Source organism: Berghia stephanieae, chromosome 6, assembly GCF_034508935.2.
Source record: "Berghia stephanieae isolate SIO BIC M18660-M18661 chromosome 6, UCSD_Bste_1.3, whole genome shotgun sequence".
Classification (NCBI taxonomy): domain Eukaryota; kingdom Metazoa; phylum Mollusca; class Gastropoda; order Nudibranchia; family Aeolidiidae; genus Berghia; species Berghia stephanieae.
The window spans coordinates 23,751,594-23,770,990 of record NC_088365.1 but is presented as its reverse complement, the minus strand read 5'-3'; the positions used below and the strand labels follow the sequence as shown (position 1 = coordinate 23,770,990).

Here is a 19,397-nt window from a genome sequence, read left to right as displayed (position 1 = left end):
TAGAAGAAGAAGAAGAATCTCCCAATACCTAGACAGTCTATGTTATGAATGAATTCAATGGCCGGCAGGCACTTATGTTGATAACAACAAGAAATGAAGTGATATGAGTAGAAAAATGCCCGAAGATAATAGAAAATAAAATCTTTGCGGCGATGAGGCTTTTATGAACTAACTTCCAGTTCTTCCTGCAGATGAAGATAGATCACCTTATTGAAGTCCTGAGATTAAAAGTTCAAACAAATTCCCATTCAACTGCGCGACTTTGGGAGCGCTCATTGGGAATGGTTTGAGCTTTTAAAACCTTTTTTGAGCTTTTTTTTTACACAGCGAAATATCAACTAAACGTGCTCGAAGCGCTTTACAGTGGGTCCTAAGTCACACCTAACGTATGGGCGAGATATGACGCATATTAGGCGAAAATATTTTTTTTTCAGAGACAACGCTGTTAACGGCCAGGTACTCATTTTACGCCGAGTACGGTGAGAGAATGTGAGTGAATAGCCTTTTCCATGGACTCAACCAAGCGTCGCTCAGAATAGGATTCGAATCCAGGACTTCCGATCCGAAGGCAAGTGCCATACCACTAGACCACATAGCCGACCTCGAAATTTCCAACACAGGAGTTGAAAATTACTGTCATTTCTAACCAAAATCGGCTTAGCTAATATTTTGTTTTCAAATGCAAAGCTTTGACCTGAAAAATATGTATTATTCCATCCCATTCCCAAAATAGTAACGCGTAATGATATCAAGTTTACAATAATAATTTGTGACGCCAGATTATCAAACGTTTCACTAAATTAGATTTTTGAAAATAAAAAGAAGATTCAATGAAATATTTTTGAGAATGAATTTTACTTTTTTTTTTTGGATTACTTTTCACTAAATTGTATCAATCACACTATTAATGTACAAGGTTACTCATAATTAATTGTGTGTGTTGATACATTAAATCCAGCTGGTGGATGGTTGAGTATTTACACAAACGCATAGCATCAATACAAAGGATACTGGGTATGCCTCATATTTTTTTTTATTATGCGGTAAAGTAAAATCGGGTTTTCCCGAAAACGAAATTAATGGGTATGATAAGATGGTTTCCCAAAGATTGGCGGGTTCTCCCGAATCAATCTATTCGTCATCTGTGTATGATTTTCGAAACTATTATTTTCCCATTGGAAAAAACAACTATATCAAGAAGCTGTGAGATTGATGAGTGACATTCATGTGAATAAAGATGTCAGTTTTAGGAAGTGAAAACGGTTTCCCCGAAGATTGGTGAATCAATCATCTATCTGTGTGTGTGTGTGGGGGGGGGGGGGGGGGGATGATGTCATTATAGTGGTAAAAGCAAGGAGTTAACAATTGGAGATTTGTGATGATGATATGAATAAAGATGTCAGTTTTACGAGGTGAACCGTCGCTTCCCAAAGATTGATGAGAGTTTGCCGAATGAATCTCTCATTTATCTGTGCGTATTTTGGACGCTGCCATTCGTTTGACCAGAGAATCTATACTATTTCTGGTTTAACTCGGCAGTGGCAAAAGTAAGAGTAAGAAGTTGGCGATGGAAGATTGTTGACGTTGATCAAAATGATTCAAGTTGTCAGTTTGACGAGATGACCGAACGCGTTCCCAAGGATTGGTGGGATTTTGCTGGAGCCAGGTCTCTCACTCATCACGGAGTAGTTTGGAGTGTGTCGAGCCTGGGAAAATATAGAATATTTAGGTTTCTCCTTCCACAATCTACAATTCACAGAAGAAGGGTTTACCCTGTACAAAGCAATTAGAATTATTTCATAATACTCGAAAATACTTTCAAATGTAATCATGGTGCGGTTTTGGGGGATACAATGTTATCGTAAGTAAGCAACTCCTATGACCTATTTACATGAAGGGAACAAAATTTAACGTTGGCTTTCCCTGCCATCAGACGATCCCATATTTGAATTCCGCCGTTGAAAGAGGCTCATTATTTTTGGCGATTTTTCTGGTGTTTTCCATTAGCTTTGCGTCGCATTGTATAATAAAAACACATTTTCAGATATCTTTTGTCATGAGTGAGCTCTCCATTCCATTCCTATTATCAATAGCTCTTATTGTTTGTTTAAAAGCTTTGAAATACAATATGTCAACTAGCAATTCATTGAAACATTGATACATTGAGATCCTTCAATCCAAACTCAATCCCACCCGTCACATTTGCAACCCGTCATCTTAATACGGTACTATGTCACAGTGACCCAGTAAATGAATTTTAAGGTTTAAAAATGACCAAAATCATAACATTTATTTTCCTCAATAAAACAAATGTTAACCCTCGTCTCATATTTTTAGCCGTAAATTCATTTTTTTAAAGCATCCAAGTCACTCTAAAATGATACTGATACTGTTTTGGACATATTATGGACATACAGATATCTTTCTGAAAAAGTAAACTTGCAAAATGACGATAAAAAGTTGGATGTTTCTCATTTTTGAGGTTTAAAAGAATAGTTTTGGGGCTATAAGTGTAAGTCAAATTTAGAAGTGATATTTTCATTTTTTCAAGTCACAAAATGTCAGCAAGTTTCACATTTCAATAACGTCTTCCTCCTTGACAGACGTTTGTCCGAATGAATTGGCTTTATCTCCGTGTCGGCTGTTAAGAGATGATCTCATGTGAATGAATCCCGAGCTGGTGTTGCCACTGTGTGGTCGATTAGACGAGGGGAATGATGCATTGGAAGAAGCCAAACTTGCCATAGAAGAAGCCCCGCTGTAACGATCCAAAATACTTCCCATAGATCCTGTCTTATCGAAAGCAACAGAAGAGTGACACGAGCTAGCCAGAATGGACGCTCCGCTCGCTCCTTGGTTGTGTTCTAATACATAATATGGACTAGTCTCTCCTAATGTGTGACTAACGTGGTCTTTACTACCAACCATATCAATTAATTGACCTTCACTACATCTTCTTGAACCGGAAGTAAATGATCGTTTCGGAGTTGGTAGAGTTGAACCAGGAGGAACAGAGTATCGCTCTGAGTTTGGTACTTTATAATCCCCGTTATTGGTTTCCGTTACTTGGGATTTTTCGATTTCTTGTGAATTCTTTTCTTTTGACTTTTTACTAGATTTGTTCCGCTTCTTTTTTGATCGGAGAAACGGATTGGCGAATCTAGGAGGGGGCTCGTAGTTGTCGACGATTTGAATGTACTCCGCCACTGCTTCCTTTTTCACATCCCTGAATTCATAACAAGATGGAATTGTGATCTTCACATTTTTAACCAAATTTGATCTCGGCAGTGACATAACCGAGCCTGAAATTTTGCTGCGTTCCAGAATATTCTTTTCTTCATCACTTCCTTTCTCTAATGAGTTATGAGAATTGCTTTGGCCAACCTGGCTTATTTTAATGAGTGGAATCAGATAGTCTGGCTCTTCAATTCGGCTGCTGTGTGGGCCATTGATGGTGGGAGATGGATGACTATTTGGAGGGAATATTCTCATGTTTCTGGCTGCCTCGGGAGTATTCGGACAGCTGACCACCTCCATTCCAATCATGAGAAGAAGTTCTTTTTGAAGAGCTTTGAAGCTGGGCCGTCGGGCTGGATCTTTGGCCCAGCAGGTCATCATCAGGCGGTATCTGGGGACACGTTTAAAATGGATCATGATGAATTTTATTTTATTAAAGGCTAATAGAGAGAACATTTGTTTCTATATGGCCAATGGGGGAAAAGGAATGAGACATTGCGGTATATAAAATCTCAAAAGCTCAAGGCAAAGAATGGAGGACTTTTTACTGTGGCCTTGTGGGGGCAGCGTGGCTCAGCGGTACAGTCTTTGCTTCGTACCCGAAAGGTACCGAGTTAGATCGTCCGCCGCTGTGTGGCCTTGAGCAAGTCACATCACCCTAGCTCAATTTGCGGCGCTGCTCTGCGGCTGACGCCTGGTTTATTCCAGTCTTCCCCTGGAATAGAGACTAGAGACAAAATTGCCCTATCGGATGAATAAACGGAATTTTATTTTATTTATTTTATTTATTTTTAGAGTGAAGAGCTTTAAGCGTGATGAATTCTCTTCAAGCCTTTCACCTCCTAACCATACGATTGGGAAACCTCGGCCTCCTCTTCTGTCCTATGTGTGAGATCTCTCTATCTTCCACGGCCTTCTCTGTCGCACTCTGGAAAAACCCATATTTGGAAATTTGGCCAGAAAACTCTTCGTCAAATATCGATCGATTTAAATGACCCTAATTTTGGCATAAACTCTCAAACCTGGGACTTCGCCATCTTAGCAAAAACTCTCAAACCTGGATCCTCTCTAGGTCTTCCTTAAGTCCCAGGTTGGAGAGTTTTTTCCCAAGATGAAGGTCGTTTAAATCGATCAATAATTGAAGGGCGAATTTTCTGATCAAATCTTGAAATACGTGTTGTTTTATTTTCAAAGTACGATAGTTAAATGGTTAATTAGTGAGGTATTTCTCTCTATCCAACTCCCGATTCAAGTTAGACAGCGTAAAGTCGATTCAAGACAATGAATAGAGTGGCTATGTGGTCTTGTGGTATGACACTCGCTTCGGATCGGAAGGTCCTGGGTTCGAGCCTCGCTCGGCGCATAGTTGAGTCCTTGGAAAAGGCTCTTTACTCGCTGTACTCAGGTGTAAAATGAGTACCTGTTATGGATATTTTTCTATTTAAAAGCTCAAAATCTCAAGGCAAAAAAATGGAGGAGTTTTGACTGTGGTATTTTGGAAAAGTTAATACTTTTATCTTACAAAACTATTTAGAATTGAAGAAAAGTCTTTCATTTGCCTTTAATGGATTAACTTGACGCGATCTTTCTAGAATCTGGTGTTGACTTATTTGAAGTTCTCTCACTATTTGGAACAAATTCCAAGGAAATATAAAGATCTGAACAAGGATCCATCAAACAAAGCAAGAAAGAAACGTTCAAGAAAAGAAAAACCCCCCCCCCCCCCCCCCCCCCCCACCCCAATAAATACAATCAGTCTTCCTCGACTGGGGATCGAACCTCAAGCCTACTGATTACCGGTCAGACGTAATTCCATAACACGGCAGAGGTTCGAACCTCAAGCCTACTGATTACCGGTCAGACGTGATTCCATAACACGGCAGAGGTTCGAACCTCAAGCCTACTGATTACTGGTCAGACGTAATTCCATAATACGACAGAGGTTCGAACCTCAAGCCTACTGATTACTGGTCAGACGTGATTCCATAACATGGCAGAGGTTCGAACCTCAAGCCTACTGATTACCGGTCAGACGTGATTCCATAACACGGCAGAGTTTTCCCGACAGTTGGGACGATTTTTATGCCTCTCCTATAAAAACCTTCACAAGATTAAAGCGCAGCTATGTGGTCTAGTGGTATGACACTCGCTTTCAGATCGGAAGGTCCTGGGTTCGCGCCTCGTTCGGCGCATTGTTGAGTCCTTTTGAAAAGGCTCTTTACTCACATGCTTTCACCATACTCATCAGGTGTAAAATGAGTACCTGGCGGTTAACAGCGTTGTGTCTGTCGAGGAAAAAAAATGATTTTATTATCACCTACGTGTCTCGTTTTTTTTATGTTACGTGTTGCTGTTGGTCAGGGACCCTTTATAAGGCGCTTTGAGCACATCTAGTGGAAATTGCCCTATATAAAAGCTCAACCTTTTTATCTTCTTAAAGTGAAGATGTAACTTAAACATTTTTAGTGTCGTTGTTTTAACACCGATAAGGGAAAATCATTATAGCAATATAATCTATTCAGAGGCGTATCAAATGAAAACTGAATAGAAATAGCATCGACTCCTTGTTGATGAGCGAATTAATTCGATTTAAAGGGAGATAATACTAAATACTCGTTAATAAATATTTATATAAATACTTTGTTATCGCCCTTTAAATTTGAATACATGGCACTATATTAAAGTTTCGGTTAGGGTCCTGATAGATCAAAGGGAGAGAATATTAAATAATCTTTTAAAAATTATATAAACACGTTGTTCACTCTCTTTAAATGTGACTGTATGACACTGTACACGTGTTTGGGGAGGGGTCCTGATTCCTGATACACCATTTGGTAGAGAATACGACTCAAAAGCAACTATACCAGTTATCGTTTTGAAGCCTTTGTAGAGTGAATAGCCTGGTACCGGTAAAAAAAACAATAAACAACACACACACACACACACACATACACACACAGACAAACCCTTTTGAGCCAGTGTCTCACATTTTGATTGCGCGAATAAACTTACAAGTTATCGGGACAATATCTTGGCGGTGCCAGTCGACGTCTTCGGAGGAAGTTGATGATGTCCCACCCATCTACTCCTGGGTAGGGGGTCATTCCTCTTGTTAGAAGTTCCCACAGCACAACTCCCATGGACCACTGGTTGAACGACAAAAAATATATATTTGTATATGTATATATATATATATATATATATATATATATATATATATATATATATATATATATATATATGATGGAAGGGAGTTAGATGGAAGCGCGTCGAGTGCTCGACAGATTCTTGGATCGCCATTTGACAGGACACAACAACATTCCTCCCAGACACCTCGAAATGACCACCCTGATGACTCCAGGAATTCTGGACGAAACAACGTTGTTGAAGAATGTGTAAAACAAAGAGGTGAGAATAAATAAATAAATAAATATATGTATACACTATACCGTTGAATGGGGTAACTAAGGCCATTTGGGGTGAATAAGACTAGCCATACACGTCACGTGCCCCCCCCCCTCCCCAACCACAGATTGAACATTATTGAACAAATATATACATGATTTGATAGATTTCACCTTTTCCAAACGTTAAACCACTTTTTAAACATCTTGACATTGAAATGACCCGTCCGAAATTCTATTTCTGAAGTATGGAAAGGGATGAAATCTATCAAATTATGATGATGAGAGGGGGGAGGGCGAGGTGGACACAAATTGGGGGGCTAGTGTTAGTCCCCTCAACTGCCTGTCGTCACCTCTGTCCATATCACGGCGTCAGTGGCACTAGAATTTAAAACACATTAATGTAATTTATAAATGAAATTTTATATAGACATAATTTCCACTGACTCCCCCGGCCGGCCACAATGAACCGTATTTCCATTTCACACAGAACCAGTTGTCCGATAGGCGTTCCTTTTGTTCAGTCATGTCTCGTCGTACTTGTTAAATGTAGTTGTTGGCTTGGGACCTTTTTTAAAGCGCTTTGAGCACGTTTAGTGGATATTGCGCTATATAAACGCTCTAGATTTTAAAAAAATACGAGAATCAATAACTCACCACATCGGATTTGGAACTGTAAGCCCCGTTTTCTATACTCTCTACAGCCATCCAGCGAATGGGAAGTTTTTTCTTGTTGTCGCTGGTGTAGTAACCCTTCTCATAGATGTCACGGCACAGACCAAAGTCCGCCACTTTCACTCGGTAAGATTGGTCAAGCCTGGGATGAGAAAATAATAATAATATAGTAATAATAATAATAATGATAATAATAATAATAATAATAATAATAATAATAATAATAATAATATAATAATAATATAATAATAATAATAATAATAATAATAATAATAATAATAATAATAATAATAATAATAATAACAATAATAGTAATAATAATAATAATAATAATAATAATAATAATAATAATAATAATAATAATAATAATAATAATAATAATAATAGTAATAATAGTAATAATAGTAATAATAATAATAATAATAATAATATATAATAATAGTAATAATAATAATAATAATAATAATAATAATAATAATAAATAATAATAATAATAATAAATAATAATAATAATAATAATAATAATATAATAATAATAATAATATAATAATAATAATAATAATAATAATAATATAATAATATAATAATAATATAATAAAATAATAATAATATAATAATAATAATAATAATAATAATAATAATATAAATAATAATAATAATAATAATAATAATAATAATAATAATAATAATAATAATAATAATAATAATAATAACAATAAAAATAGTAGTGATAATCTTGATGATGATGATGATGATTTGATGATGATGATGATGATGATGATGATGATGATGATGATGATGATGATGATGATGATGATGATGATGATGATGATGATGCTAATAGAAAGAATGATAAAAATGACTTGAATGATAACGACCATTAATTTTATTTAATACAGAGCTTCTGGGGTTTTAAAGTTTTTCTAAGGCCATTATTGTTGAACAAGGGTTTTAAGCAAAAAAAAAAAAAAACCCAAAAAACACAACTTTCTTATAAAAATGATGTTCTTTCTTTTTGAAGTAATTACCCTTTCCTCTTTTCTGTTCAATTCATTCTTTTCAAACGTTCTATATCAAATACAAGGCCTGCCAACTTGAAAAGTTGAAAATTCTTAATTTTCGGGAGATAAAAGTTGTAATCACGAACGTTGACTTTGAAAATCAACAATTTCTCTTTACAAGGATTAAACGACACTTCAAAATACTTAAAATTCTCCAATCTGGCATCAACATACATTTTCAATACGTTTTCATGACTTGACTTAACAGATGCTTATCACGTTCTGGAATTGGAGCCGAACTTTCGTAAATTTACGAATTTTTTGTAGTATTAGGCAGGTGTGAATACTCACATGCAGTTCCTGGCGGCCAGATCTCTGTGGACGAATTTGAGGGAACTGAGATAGGCCATGCCATTGCAGATGTCAGCTCCAAATTGAATGACGTCGTATAGATTGAGGCTCTGTCGGGGACAAGAAAACATTTGAAATTGAGTAATTGGTCAGAGAAGTCGTGACTAAACACCGTCGACGCCCCTGATTCCAAAATCATTGGAAGTGTGTATGTAACCATGGGAGGACTAATAGTGAATAGGTTTGGTATTGAGTCATACGGTGGCATGACTATTTTAGTAGCAAGATGTATGTTGGAAGTGTGTATGTAACCACGGGAGGACTAATAGTGAATAGGTTTGGTATTGAGTCATACGGTGGCATGACTATTTTAGTAGCAAGATGTATGTTGGAAGTGTGTATGTAACCACGGGAGGACTAATAGTGAATAGGTTTGGTATTGAGTCATACGGTGGCATGACTATTTTAGTAGCAAGATGTATGTTAGGATAAAGAGACTTACAATAGCGAGGATGGATGATCTTTATTTTCAACCAGCATATATTTAGACCATAAAGTAAGATGACCATCACTCTGAAACCAGAAGATCAATCACACATGGAATGTATCCATAAGAGTGGATTAACACTTCCATTGAGATTAGAATCAGTGTTTCGACATCACACCTTTGTTCCCTATTGTATTCACTGTGTTGAACACAACAAAAAGACAGAATCGACGACAAACGAACGCATTATGCCAATATTTTAACATGCTGGATGTAACATTTAAAAGAGTTGTTTGTAATAATAATAATAATAATAATAATAATAATAATAATAATAATAATAATAGTAGAAAGTAGTAGAGTAGTAGTAGTAGTAGTAGTAGTAGTAGTAGTAGTAGTATAGTAGTATAGTAGTAGTAGTAGTAGTAGTTAGTAGTAGTAGTAGTAGTAGTAGTAGTAGTAGTAGTAGTAGTAGTAGTGTAGTAGTAGTAGTAGTAGTAGTAGTAGTAGTAGTAGTAGTAGTATAGTAGTAGATAGTAGTAGTAGTAGTAGTAGTAGTAGTAGTAGTAGTAGTAGTAGTAGTAGTAGTAGTAGTAGTAGTAGTAGTAGTAGTAGTAGTAGTAAGTAGTAGTAGTAGTAGTAGTAGTAGTAGTAGTAGTAGTAGTAGTAGTATTAGTAGTAGTAGTAGTAGTAGTAGTAGTAGTAGTAGTAGTAGTAGTAGTAGCAGTAGTAGTAGTTATGATGCCAAAAAAAGGATAGTTACTGAATAAAGTTCTAAAAATAGTGTATGAAAACCAGGCAAACCAAGAAGGAAAAATACAAGAAAAAAAAAGACATAAAAAAATTCAGATTTTCTCGATTTGTAATCGAACCCCAGACCTCCTGATTTCTGCGTAACCTCTGTGGTTTAATAGTAGCACGTATTACCGGTAATCACGAGGTCTGCGGTTCGATCCCCAGTCGAAGAAGACCAATTATGGAATGTTTTTTGTTCTTGTACTTTTCTTTGACTGCCACTGTTTCACACACACCTTTTAAGATCTTCATCCTGCACCAGTGACTGCTCCCCAGATTCTCATTTCGATATTTACTGCACCAATGTGAAGATTTTAAAAATTAAACTTTTATATAGAGCAATATCCACTAAATCTTCTTTAAGCCGTTTACAAGGGGTCCCTGGCCAACAGCAACACATAACATGTAGGACGGGACATGACGCCTGTTAGGCGATATTACAATTTTTTAGGACAGATAGAACGCTGTTAACGGCCAGGTACTCATTTTACACCTTGAGAGAATGTGGGTAAAGAGTCTCTTCCAAGGACTAAACTATGCGCCGAGCGAGGCTCGAACCCAGGACCTTCCGATCCGAAAGCGAGTGTCATTCCACTCGACCACGACATAGCCGCACGTATGAAGATAAAGCTCACCCGTTTTGGATCTCTGACGTAGGTCACCAATTCTCCATTTTATATAAAAGGTAGGATGACGTATTTACCCAGGGCTCTTTTTCAGCTAGCCCAATCAGATCTAGAACATTCTCATCCGAAATGATGTTAGCTTTGAACCGCTGGGTGGCGCTTTAAGAACATTGAGTAAGATTGTTGCAATATCATTTTACAACACAACCCTAATGCGCCTTGATGACAAAAAAAAAATATTGATTTATTGAAATCGATCTGGTGTTAAATCTCACCCGTTTTGGATCTCTGACGTAGGTCAACAAATCTCCATTTTCTATAAAAGGTAGGATGACGTAAGGAACACCGGGCTCTTTCTCAGCTAGCCCAACCAGGCCCAGAACATTCTCGTGTGAAAAATCCATCATGATGACGGCCTCTTGGACGAACCCTGTCAGGTTGATGGAGTGAGATACGGGATCTGCAGAAGAGGGGGGGGGGGGGGGGGGGACACAACTGAAAAATTTGATTTTTCTGAAATTGAGTTTTTTGAGCTTTTATATAGCGCGATATCCACTAATTGTGCTCAAGGCGCTTTGCAAGGGTCCCCTGACCAACAGCAACCATTAACATGTAGGACGTTACATGGCGCCTGTTAGAGGGTATTACAATTTTTTCGGACAGAGACAACACTGTTAACGGCCAGGTACTCATTTTACACCTGAGTACGGTGAGAGAATGTGAGTAAAGAGCCTTTTCCAAGGATTCAACTATGCGCCGGGCTGTATCAGGACCATCCGATCCGAAAGCGAGTGTCCTACCACTCGACCACATAGGCACATAATTTTAGCTGAAGCCAAAGTATGTAGATAGACTGTGGACTTTAAAATGTATTGAACAAAAAATAAACGTAACATCGTGAAATAATGAATATAATACTTTATCTTTAAAGGAACGTTTTGGCTCAAAACCCTTCGTCGGTCATAAATGAAAATTGATGAAATGGTAAGTATATTTAATCATTCTGAAATATTTTATTGTAGATAAAATATTTGGTTGGTCATTATACTTCTTAGTAAATTTAAAGAGCGAAAATAAAGAATTTTGCATAAGATTTTTGTTAATCCAACTATATCCATCTTTAATTCAACTTCACGCTCTAGGAGATTGTGTGAGTGATTTGAGCTGGGTGGTGATATTTCCCTCACTCGAGGAGATTGTGTGAGTGATTTGAGCTGGGTGGTGATATTTCCCTCACTCGAGGAGATTGCGTGAGTGATTTGAGCTAGGTGGTGATATTTCCCTCTCGAGGAGATTGCGTGAGTGATTTGAGCTGGGTGGTGATATTTCCCTCACTCGAGGAGATTGTGTGAGTGATTTGAGCTGGGTGGTGATATTTCCCTCACTCGAGGAGATTGTGTGAGTGGTTTGAGCTGGGTGGTGATATTTCCTTCACTCGAGGAGATTGCGTGAGTGATTTGAGCTGGGTGGTGATATTTCCCTCACTCCTTGTAAACGCTGTTTAGAATGTCAATAGGGATGGACTGCTATTTGGACATTTAATCGCCACTGTGTGAAAAACGAGGGATTCGATAGCTAAGTTGGTAGAGAACTGCTTCACACCCGAAGGGACCGAGATCGAATCCATATTTTCTTTCTGATTCCCCCCCCCCCTCCCTCCCTTTCCTCCTCCTATCCACCCATTAGGAATTGGGTAGCAGGAGTTGTTACATCTGTACTTTGTAATAGACTCGTTCAGTTGGTAGAGCTCTCGCTTCACACGCAAAGGGACCAAGATCGATCCCGGGTGCCGTCGAGATTTTTTCTGACACCCCCCCCCCTGTCCACCCAGCAGTGAATGGGTAGCTGACTCTATTAGATTTGGCGGAAAGTACATTGCGATAGACTAGCGTCCTATCCAAAGGGTAGTAGGCAATTGCTGTTGGCCGTTTCATGCCATAAAAATGGGGAAAATCTCCGCCTCTATAGGGCTAATGGTTCTGAAGGACTCCTTTTAATGTGAAAAGTGTAACGAACCTTGCAGTGTCTTGACCGCGACCTTCAGATGTGGTTCTTTCCCCCTTGTGAGTAATCCCTCGTACACACAACCAAAATTGCCTGGATTGGATTGTAAGGAGGAAAAGGAAAAGAAGACATTCATAGTCCGTTGGATTTATGGTAAAAATGTGCAAATCATGGAACCAACCAGACATTTTCAAACAAGGTACAGAATTGTATGAAAAATTTATATAATTATTTTTGTTTTTAATGGTTTTAGGGCGCTTGTAACACATTTAGGTCATATCAGTGCCAGTAAAAGGGAAGAAAGTGGGGCAGCAAAAAGTTCAAGAATTACAACTAAAGCAGCCAAGAAAAAGTAAGACAAGGGGGGGGGGGGGATTAAATAAGGAATAGATGGATCGAGCTTGTAAGAGCACATCGTGGATAAACCACAGTACTTTATGGCATATCCAGTTTGGGTTTTATTCTCGCCCTTGCCCGACACTCTTGTTGGGCAGGAAACAGTCAAATGTGTAGTTAGAGTTTTAGGAGATGATTAAGTCGTCTTGTAAATCATTTCTCTGATATGCACTGCATTATTGTTTTATTGGGGCACGTGCTTGTGTCAGGATAAGACATTAAGGCGATATCGAGACGAACACACTCAAAGGTTCACAAATCATAATATATACAATTTGTAATATCGCTTTTCATTCATCGTGTCTCCTCCCATATGTTAAGAGTTGCCATTGGCTTGGGTCCTCTTATAAAGCGCCTTAAGCAAATTAAATGGAATTTGCTCTATTTTAAGAAATGCTTGAAAATCTCTCTCTCTCTCTCTCTCTCTCTCTCTCTCTCTCTCACTCCCGCTCTCTCTCTCTCTTCTTTCTTTCTCTCTCTCTGTCTCCCTTTTTTCTCTCTACCTCTCTCTCTCTTTCTCTCTCTTCATCCCCCTCTATCTCTCTCTCTCTCTCTTTCTTTCTTTCTTTCTCTCTGTCTCTCTCTCTTTATGTCTTCTCTCTCTCTCTCTTTCTCTCTATCTCTAAAAACATCCTATGATTTACCCGATCCCACTTTGCTTCCCAGTGTAAGCTGGTCCAGGCTTATGATCAACTTTGTGGCTGCATCTCGCTTGGAAGGTTCGAGAACGGAGTTGAGAATTTGTGCCAAGGACGGAACGGCAGGCTCTCCACTCCCTGTAAAATAAATAACAAGTTATGAAGCGCATTCAGCATGGTACATCAGTGAAAATTTGCTAGTGTAGTCCTTCGGAACCATTAAGCTCATGGAGCCGGAGTTTATTCCAGTTTCTATAGCGTGAAATGGACAATAGCAATTGCTTTCTATCCTTCTGATAGGATGCTCGTATATCGCAAAGTATTTTCCGCCAAATCTAATAGACTCAGCTACCAATTCACTGCTGGGTGAACAGTGGGGGGGGGGGGGGGGGGGGGGCGGGCTCAGAAAAAATTTCGACTGCACCCGGTATTGATCTTGGTCCCTTTGCGTGTGAAGCGAGTGATCTACCAGCTGATCTAGCGGGACACGCACCATTTGAATTGAATGCTAATTTTATATTTAATGTAAAAGAGGGAGACTGATTTTAGGGATGGTTTTTCTTTTAGTTTACCTTGTATCAATCGTCTTGCTTTGTCTGATGCCGTTTCTCTCTACCCATCTTTTCATATCTTTATCTTACACCTGTGTCTGGTACCATTTCTCACCTACCTTTTCATATCTTTATCTTACACCAGTCTCTGGTACCGTTTCTCTCTACCCACCTTTTCATATCTTTATCTTACACCTGTGTCTGGTACCGTCTCTCACCCACCTTTTCATATCTTTATCTTTCACCTGTGTCTGGTACCGTCTCTCACCCACCTTTTCATATCTTTATCTTACACCTGTGTCTGGTACCGTCTCTCACCCACATTTTAATATCTTTATCTTACACCAGTGGCTGGTACCGTTTCTCACCCACGTTTTCATAGCCTTATCTTACACCTGTGTCTGGTACCGTTTCTCTCTACCCACCTTTTCATATCTTTATCTTACACCTGTGTCTGGTACCGTTTCTCACCCACCTTTTCATATCTTTATCTTACACCTGTGTCTGGTACCGTTTCTCTCTACCCACCTTTTCATATCTTTATTACACCTGTGTCTGGTACCATTTCTCACCTACCTTTTCATATCTTTATCTTACTCCAGTCTCTGGTACCGTTTCTCTCTACCCACCTTTTCATATCTTTATCTTACACCTGTGTCTGGTACCGTTTCTCTCTATCCACCTTTTCATATCTTTATCTTACACCTGTCTCTGGTACCGTTTCTCACCCACCTTTTCATATCTTTATCTTACACCAGTGTCTGGTACCGTCTCTCACCCACCTTTTAATATCTTTATCTTACACCAGTGGCTGGTACCGTCTCTCACCCACCTTTTAATATCTTTATCTTACACCAGTGGCTGGTACCGTCTCTCACCCACATTTTAATATCTTTATCTTACACCAGTGGCTGGTACCGTCTCTCACCCACATTTTAATATCTTTATCTTACACCAGTGGCTGGTACCGTCTCTCACCCACATTTTAATATCTTTATCTTACATCAGTGGCTGGTACCGTCTCTCACCCACCTTTTAATATCTTTATCTTACACCAGTGGCTGGTACCGTCTCTCACCCACATTTTAATATCTTTATCTTACACCAGTGGCTGGTACCGTCTCTCACCCACATTTTAATATCTTTATCTTACACCTATGTCTGGTACCGTCTCTCACCCACCTTTTCATAGCCTTATCTTACACCAGTGTCTGGTCCCGTTTCTCTCTACCCACCTTTTCATATCTTTATCTTACACCAGTGCCTGCTCGTTGGTCTTACGATAGCCGCTTACAAATCATGGCTTACCATGCGTCTATGTAGTCTTGTCGTATGACACTCGCTTTCGGAAGGTCCTGGTTTCGAGCCTCGCTCGGTGCAAAGTTGAGTCCTTGGACTTTACTCACATTCTCTCACCGTCCTCAGGTGTAAAATTATGAGTCCTGGCCGTCAACAGCTTGTCTCTGTCGGAAAAATTGCAATATCGCATAACAGGCTTCATGTCTCGTTTTACATGTTACGTGTTGCTGTTGGTCAGGGACCCTTTGTAAAGCGCTTAGAGCACATTTAGTGGATATTGCACTATATAAAAGCTCTATTATTTTTTGTTTTGTTTTTTTGTTTTGTTTTTTTTACCCGTGTGAGATGCACTCCGACCAGACATGCTGCCCATATAATATGGATGCTCTTCTCGCCTCTTCCGCTTCCTCCTCCTCCTCCGTAGGTAGAATACGTAGCATAAGGCCGGCACGAGGACGACCACAAAGGCACCTCCAGCTATGCCTGCCAGTTTTGGAACCCACGAAGCGGCCCGTTTGTTTGCCTTTGGGTCTTCGTCGTCTGGATCTGATGACAGCAGAGGTCCCACGGACACAAACCCGAGTTTCTGTTTCCAGTTGCCGATCTTTATCTGATAGATTGTCATGGAAGAAAAAAAGAAAAGAAAATGTTGAAATGTAATGGGCAGAGAATCGTGGCGTCACGGTCTCTACGGTTCCAAACTCATTGGAAGTGTGTATGAAAGAATTCCTTCTAAGGACAAACCAAGGACAGGTTACATATTGAATCAAAAGGTGGCAGAGAAGTCGTGGCGTCACACCGTCTACTCTTTCGGTTCCAAACTCATTGGAAGTGTGTATGAAAGTATTCCTTCTAAGGACAAACCAAGGACAGGTTACACATTGAATCATAAGGTGGCAGAGAAGTCGTGGCGTCACACCGTCTACTCTTTCGGTTCCAAACTCATTGGAAGTGTGTATGAAAGTATTCCTTCGAAGGACGATTCATGGACAGGTTACACATTGAATCATAAGGTGGCATGGCTATTTTAGTAGCAGATTCTAAAACCTCCGGGCGTAAAAGAGCGAGAATGGATGATCTTTATTGTGTGGCTATGTGTTCTGTGTGATCTTCCGGATCGGAAGGTGTAAGGTTCGAATCCTGCCCTGAGCAGTGAATAGTTGAGTCATTTGAAAAGTTCTTAACACGCATTGTCTCACCGTTCTCAAGTGTAAAATGAGTACCTGGCCATTAACAGCGTTGTCTCCGTCCATAAAAAAGATTGTAGTATCGCCTAACAGGCGTCATGTCTCGTACTACATGTTAAGTGTTGCTGTTGGCTGGGGACCAGTTGTAAAGCGATTTGAGCTCAAGGTCTTTTTTACCATAATATAATGGAGTCGGAGTTTCTCCCCGGTTTCTAGAGCGTTAAATGGACAGTAGCACTTGCTTGCTACCCATTGGATAGAACGCTAGTCTACCGTTAAGCACTTTGCGCCAGATCTAATAGACCCAGCAACCCAATCAGTGCTGGGTGAACCTTTCTCACCATAATCAGGTGTAAAATGAGTACCTGGCCGTTAACAGCGTTGTCTCTGTCGGAAAAAAAATTGTAATATCGCCTAACAGGCGTCATGTCTTGTTCTACAAGTTACGTGTTGCTTTTGGTCAGGGACTCTTTGTAAAGCGCTTTGAGCACGTTTAGTGGATATTGCACTATATAAAAGTTCAAGTGGTTTTTTTAATCAACGGGGCTCGCGATAGCTCAGTGGGTAGAGTACTCGCTTGACATGCAAAGGGACCCAAATCAATCCTCGGGGAAGACGAGATTTCTCCCTGACGATCCAGCACGAGTGATTGGGTAGCTATTAGATCTGGCGGAGAGTACTTTGCGATAGACTAGCATCCTGTCCAAAGGGTAGCAAGCAATTGCTATGGTGGTCGTTTCACGCCCTATAAAACTGGGATAAACTCCGTCTCCACGGGCCTTATGGATCTGAATGACTACGTTTTAAAATCTCAATCAACACATGGTTCTCCTTTGACACGATTCGTCTCCATTTTGTGTTGATGTGCGCACAGGTTAGCATTTATATAGCGTAATACCCACTAAACGTGCTCAAAGTGCTTCACAAAGTGTCCCTAGCAAACACTAACACTAAACATGTCGGTCGATATAATCGTGATGTCTGTTAAGCGATATCACTTTTTATTTTTCAGACAGGAGAACGCTGCGATAGGTAGTAGTAGTAGCAATAGTGTTAGTAGTAGTAAGTAGTAGTAGTAGTAGTAGTAGTAGTAGTAGTAGTAGTAGTAGTAGTAGTGGTAGTAGTAGTAGTGAGGTGTGGTGTAGTAGTAGTAGGTGGTGGTGTAGTAGTAGTAGTAGTAGTAGTAGTAGTAGTAGTGTGTAGTATAGTAGTAGTAGTAGAGTAGTAGTAGTAGTAGTATAGTAGTAGTAGTAGGTAGTAGTAGTAGTAGTAGTAGTAGTAGTGTAGTAGTAGTAGTAGTAGTAGTAGTAGTAGTAGTAGTAGTTAGTAGTAGTGTGTAGTAGTAGTAGTAGTAGTAGTTAGTAGTAGTAGTAGTAGTAGTAGTAGTAGTATAGTAGTAGTAGTATAGTAGTAGTAGTAAGTAGTAGTAGTAGTCGTAGTAGTAGTAGTAGTAGTAGTGTTAGTAGTAGTAGTAGTAGTAGTAGTAGTAAGTAGTAGTAGTAGTAGTAGTAGTAGTAGTAGTAGTAGTAGTAGTAGTAGTAGTAGTAGTAGTATTAGTAGTAGTAGTAGAAGTGTTAGTAGTAGTAGTAGTAGTAGTAGTAGTAGTAGTAGTAGTAGTAGTAGTAGTAGTCAGTCGTAGTAGTAGTAGTAGTAGTAGTAGTAGTAGTAGTAGTAGTATAGTAGTATAGTAATAGTAGTAGTAGTAGTAGTAGTAGTAGTAGTAGTAGTAGTAGTAGTAGTAGTAGTAGTAGTAGTAGTAGTAGTAGTAGTAGTAGTAGAAGTGGTAGTAGTAGTAGTAGTCATTCAGAGCCTCCAGGCCCCTTTGATTGTGAAGCGAGTGCTCTACCAACTGAGCTATCGGGACTCCCGCTGTGATAGGTTTGGTACTCATTTTACACAAGTGAGAATAAGACTTAAATGCCTTCTCCAATGACTCAACTGTTTGCCGCTCAGACCAGAACCTTCAGATCATTTGCTGAGAGAGAAACAGTCAAGTGTTTAGTATTTGTTTTGGGAGATGATATTTCTCCCTTGTAAGACGTATCTCTGCCATGTATTGTTGGTAATGTTTTCTGTTTTAGAAATATTCTGTAAACATTTGAGTGTATTCCTCCTAACAGGATCTGTGTTTGTGTCTGGATCACAGACTAACTACACTGTTGGTGTCTGGATCACTGACTAACTACACTGTTGGTGTCTGGATAACAGACTAACTACACTGTTGGTGTCTGGAACACAGACTAACTACACTGTTGGTGTCTGGAACACAGACTAACTACACTGTTGGTGTCTGGATCACAGACTAACTACACTGTTGGTGTCTGGATCACAGAACTATTGGTGTCTGGATCACAGACTAACAACACTGTTGGTGTCTGGATCACAGACTAACTACACTGTTGGTGTCTGGATCAATAGACTAACTACACTGTTGGTGTTTAGATCACAGACTAACTACACTGTTGGTGTCTGGATCACAGACTAACTACCATGTTGGTGTGCTCTTGGAATCTACATTTGTTGTTCCCTAATTTGATTTATTTCCCTTTGTCCTACTTCTTCGCCAGTCATTTTAATTCTTACACTAGAATCTTTTTACTTTCCCAATTTCTTGCTTTTTAACTCGTGCTGAAATGACCTAAATGTATTGTAAATGCTGTAAAACCCACTGTAAACAAAAAAAAAAAACAACAACAGAAAATCGCTTTCATTGTTCCCAAATTAGTATATCTTACACACTGAGTAT

At 39.1% G+C, this 19,397-nt stretch overlaps 1 protein-coding gene across 1 annotated transcript in view; it reads right to left on the bottom strand.

The window, feature by feature from the left end:
• Positions 1-1,017: 1,017 nt before the first annotated feature.
• The window catches only part of LOC144974712 (hepatocyte growth factor receptor-like), a 54,000-nt gene continuing 35,620 nt past the window's right edge, over positions 1,018-19,397 (bottom strand). The window contains exons 15-22 of the mRNA XM_078917877.1: positions 15,801-16,074; positions 13,621-13,752; positions 12,593-12,673; positions 10,852-11,036; positions 8,669-8,778; positions 7,299-7,458; positions 6,250-6,383; positions 1,018-3,628 (exon numbers count right to left, since the gene is read on the bottom strand). Of these exons, the coding sequence (XP_078774003.1) occupies positions 2,572-3,628; positions 6,250-6,383; positions 7,299-7,458; positions 8,669-8,778; positions 10,852-11,036; positions 12,593-12,673; positions 13,621-13,752; positions 15,801-16,074 (2,133 nt within the window). The 3' untranslated portion in view covers positions 1,018-2,571. The remainder of the gene's footprint in view (positions 3,629-6,249; positions 6,384-7,298; positions 7,459-8,668; positions 8,779-10,851; positions 11,037-12,592; positions 12,674-13,620; positions 13,753-15,800; positions 16,075-19,397) is intronic.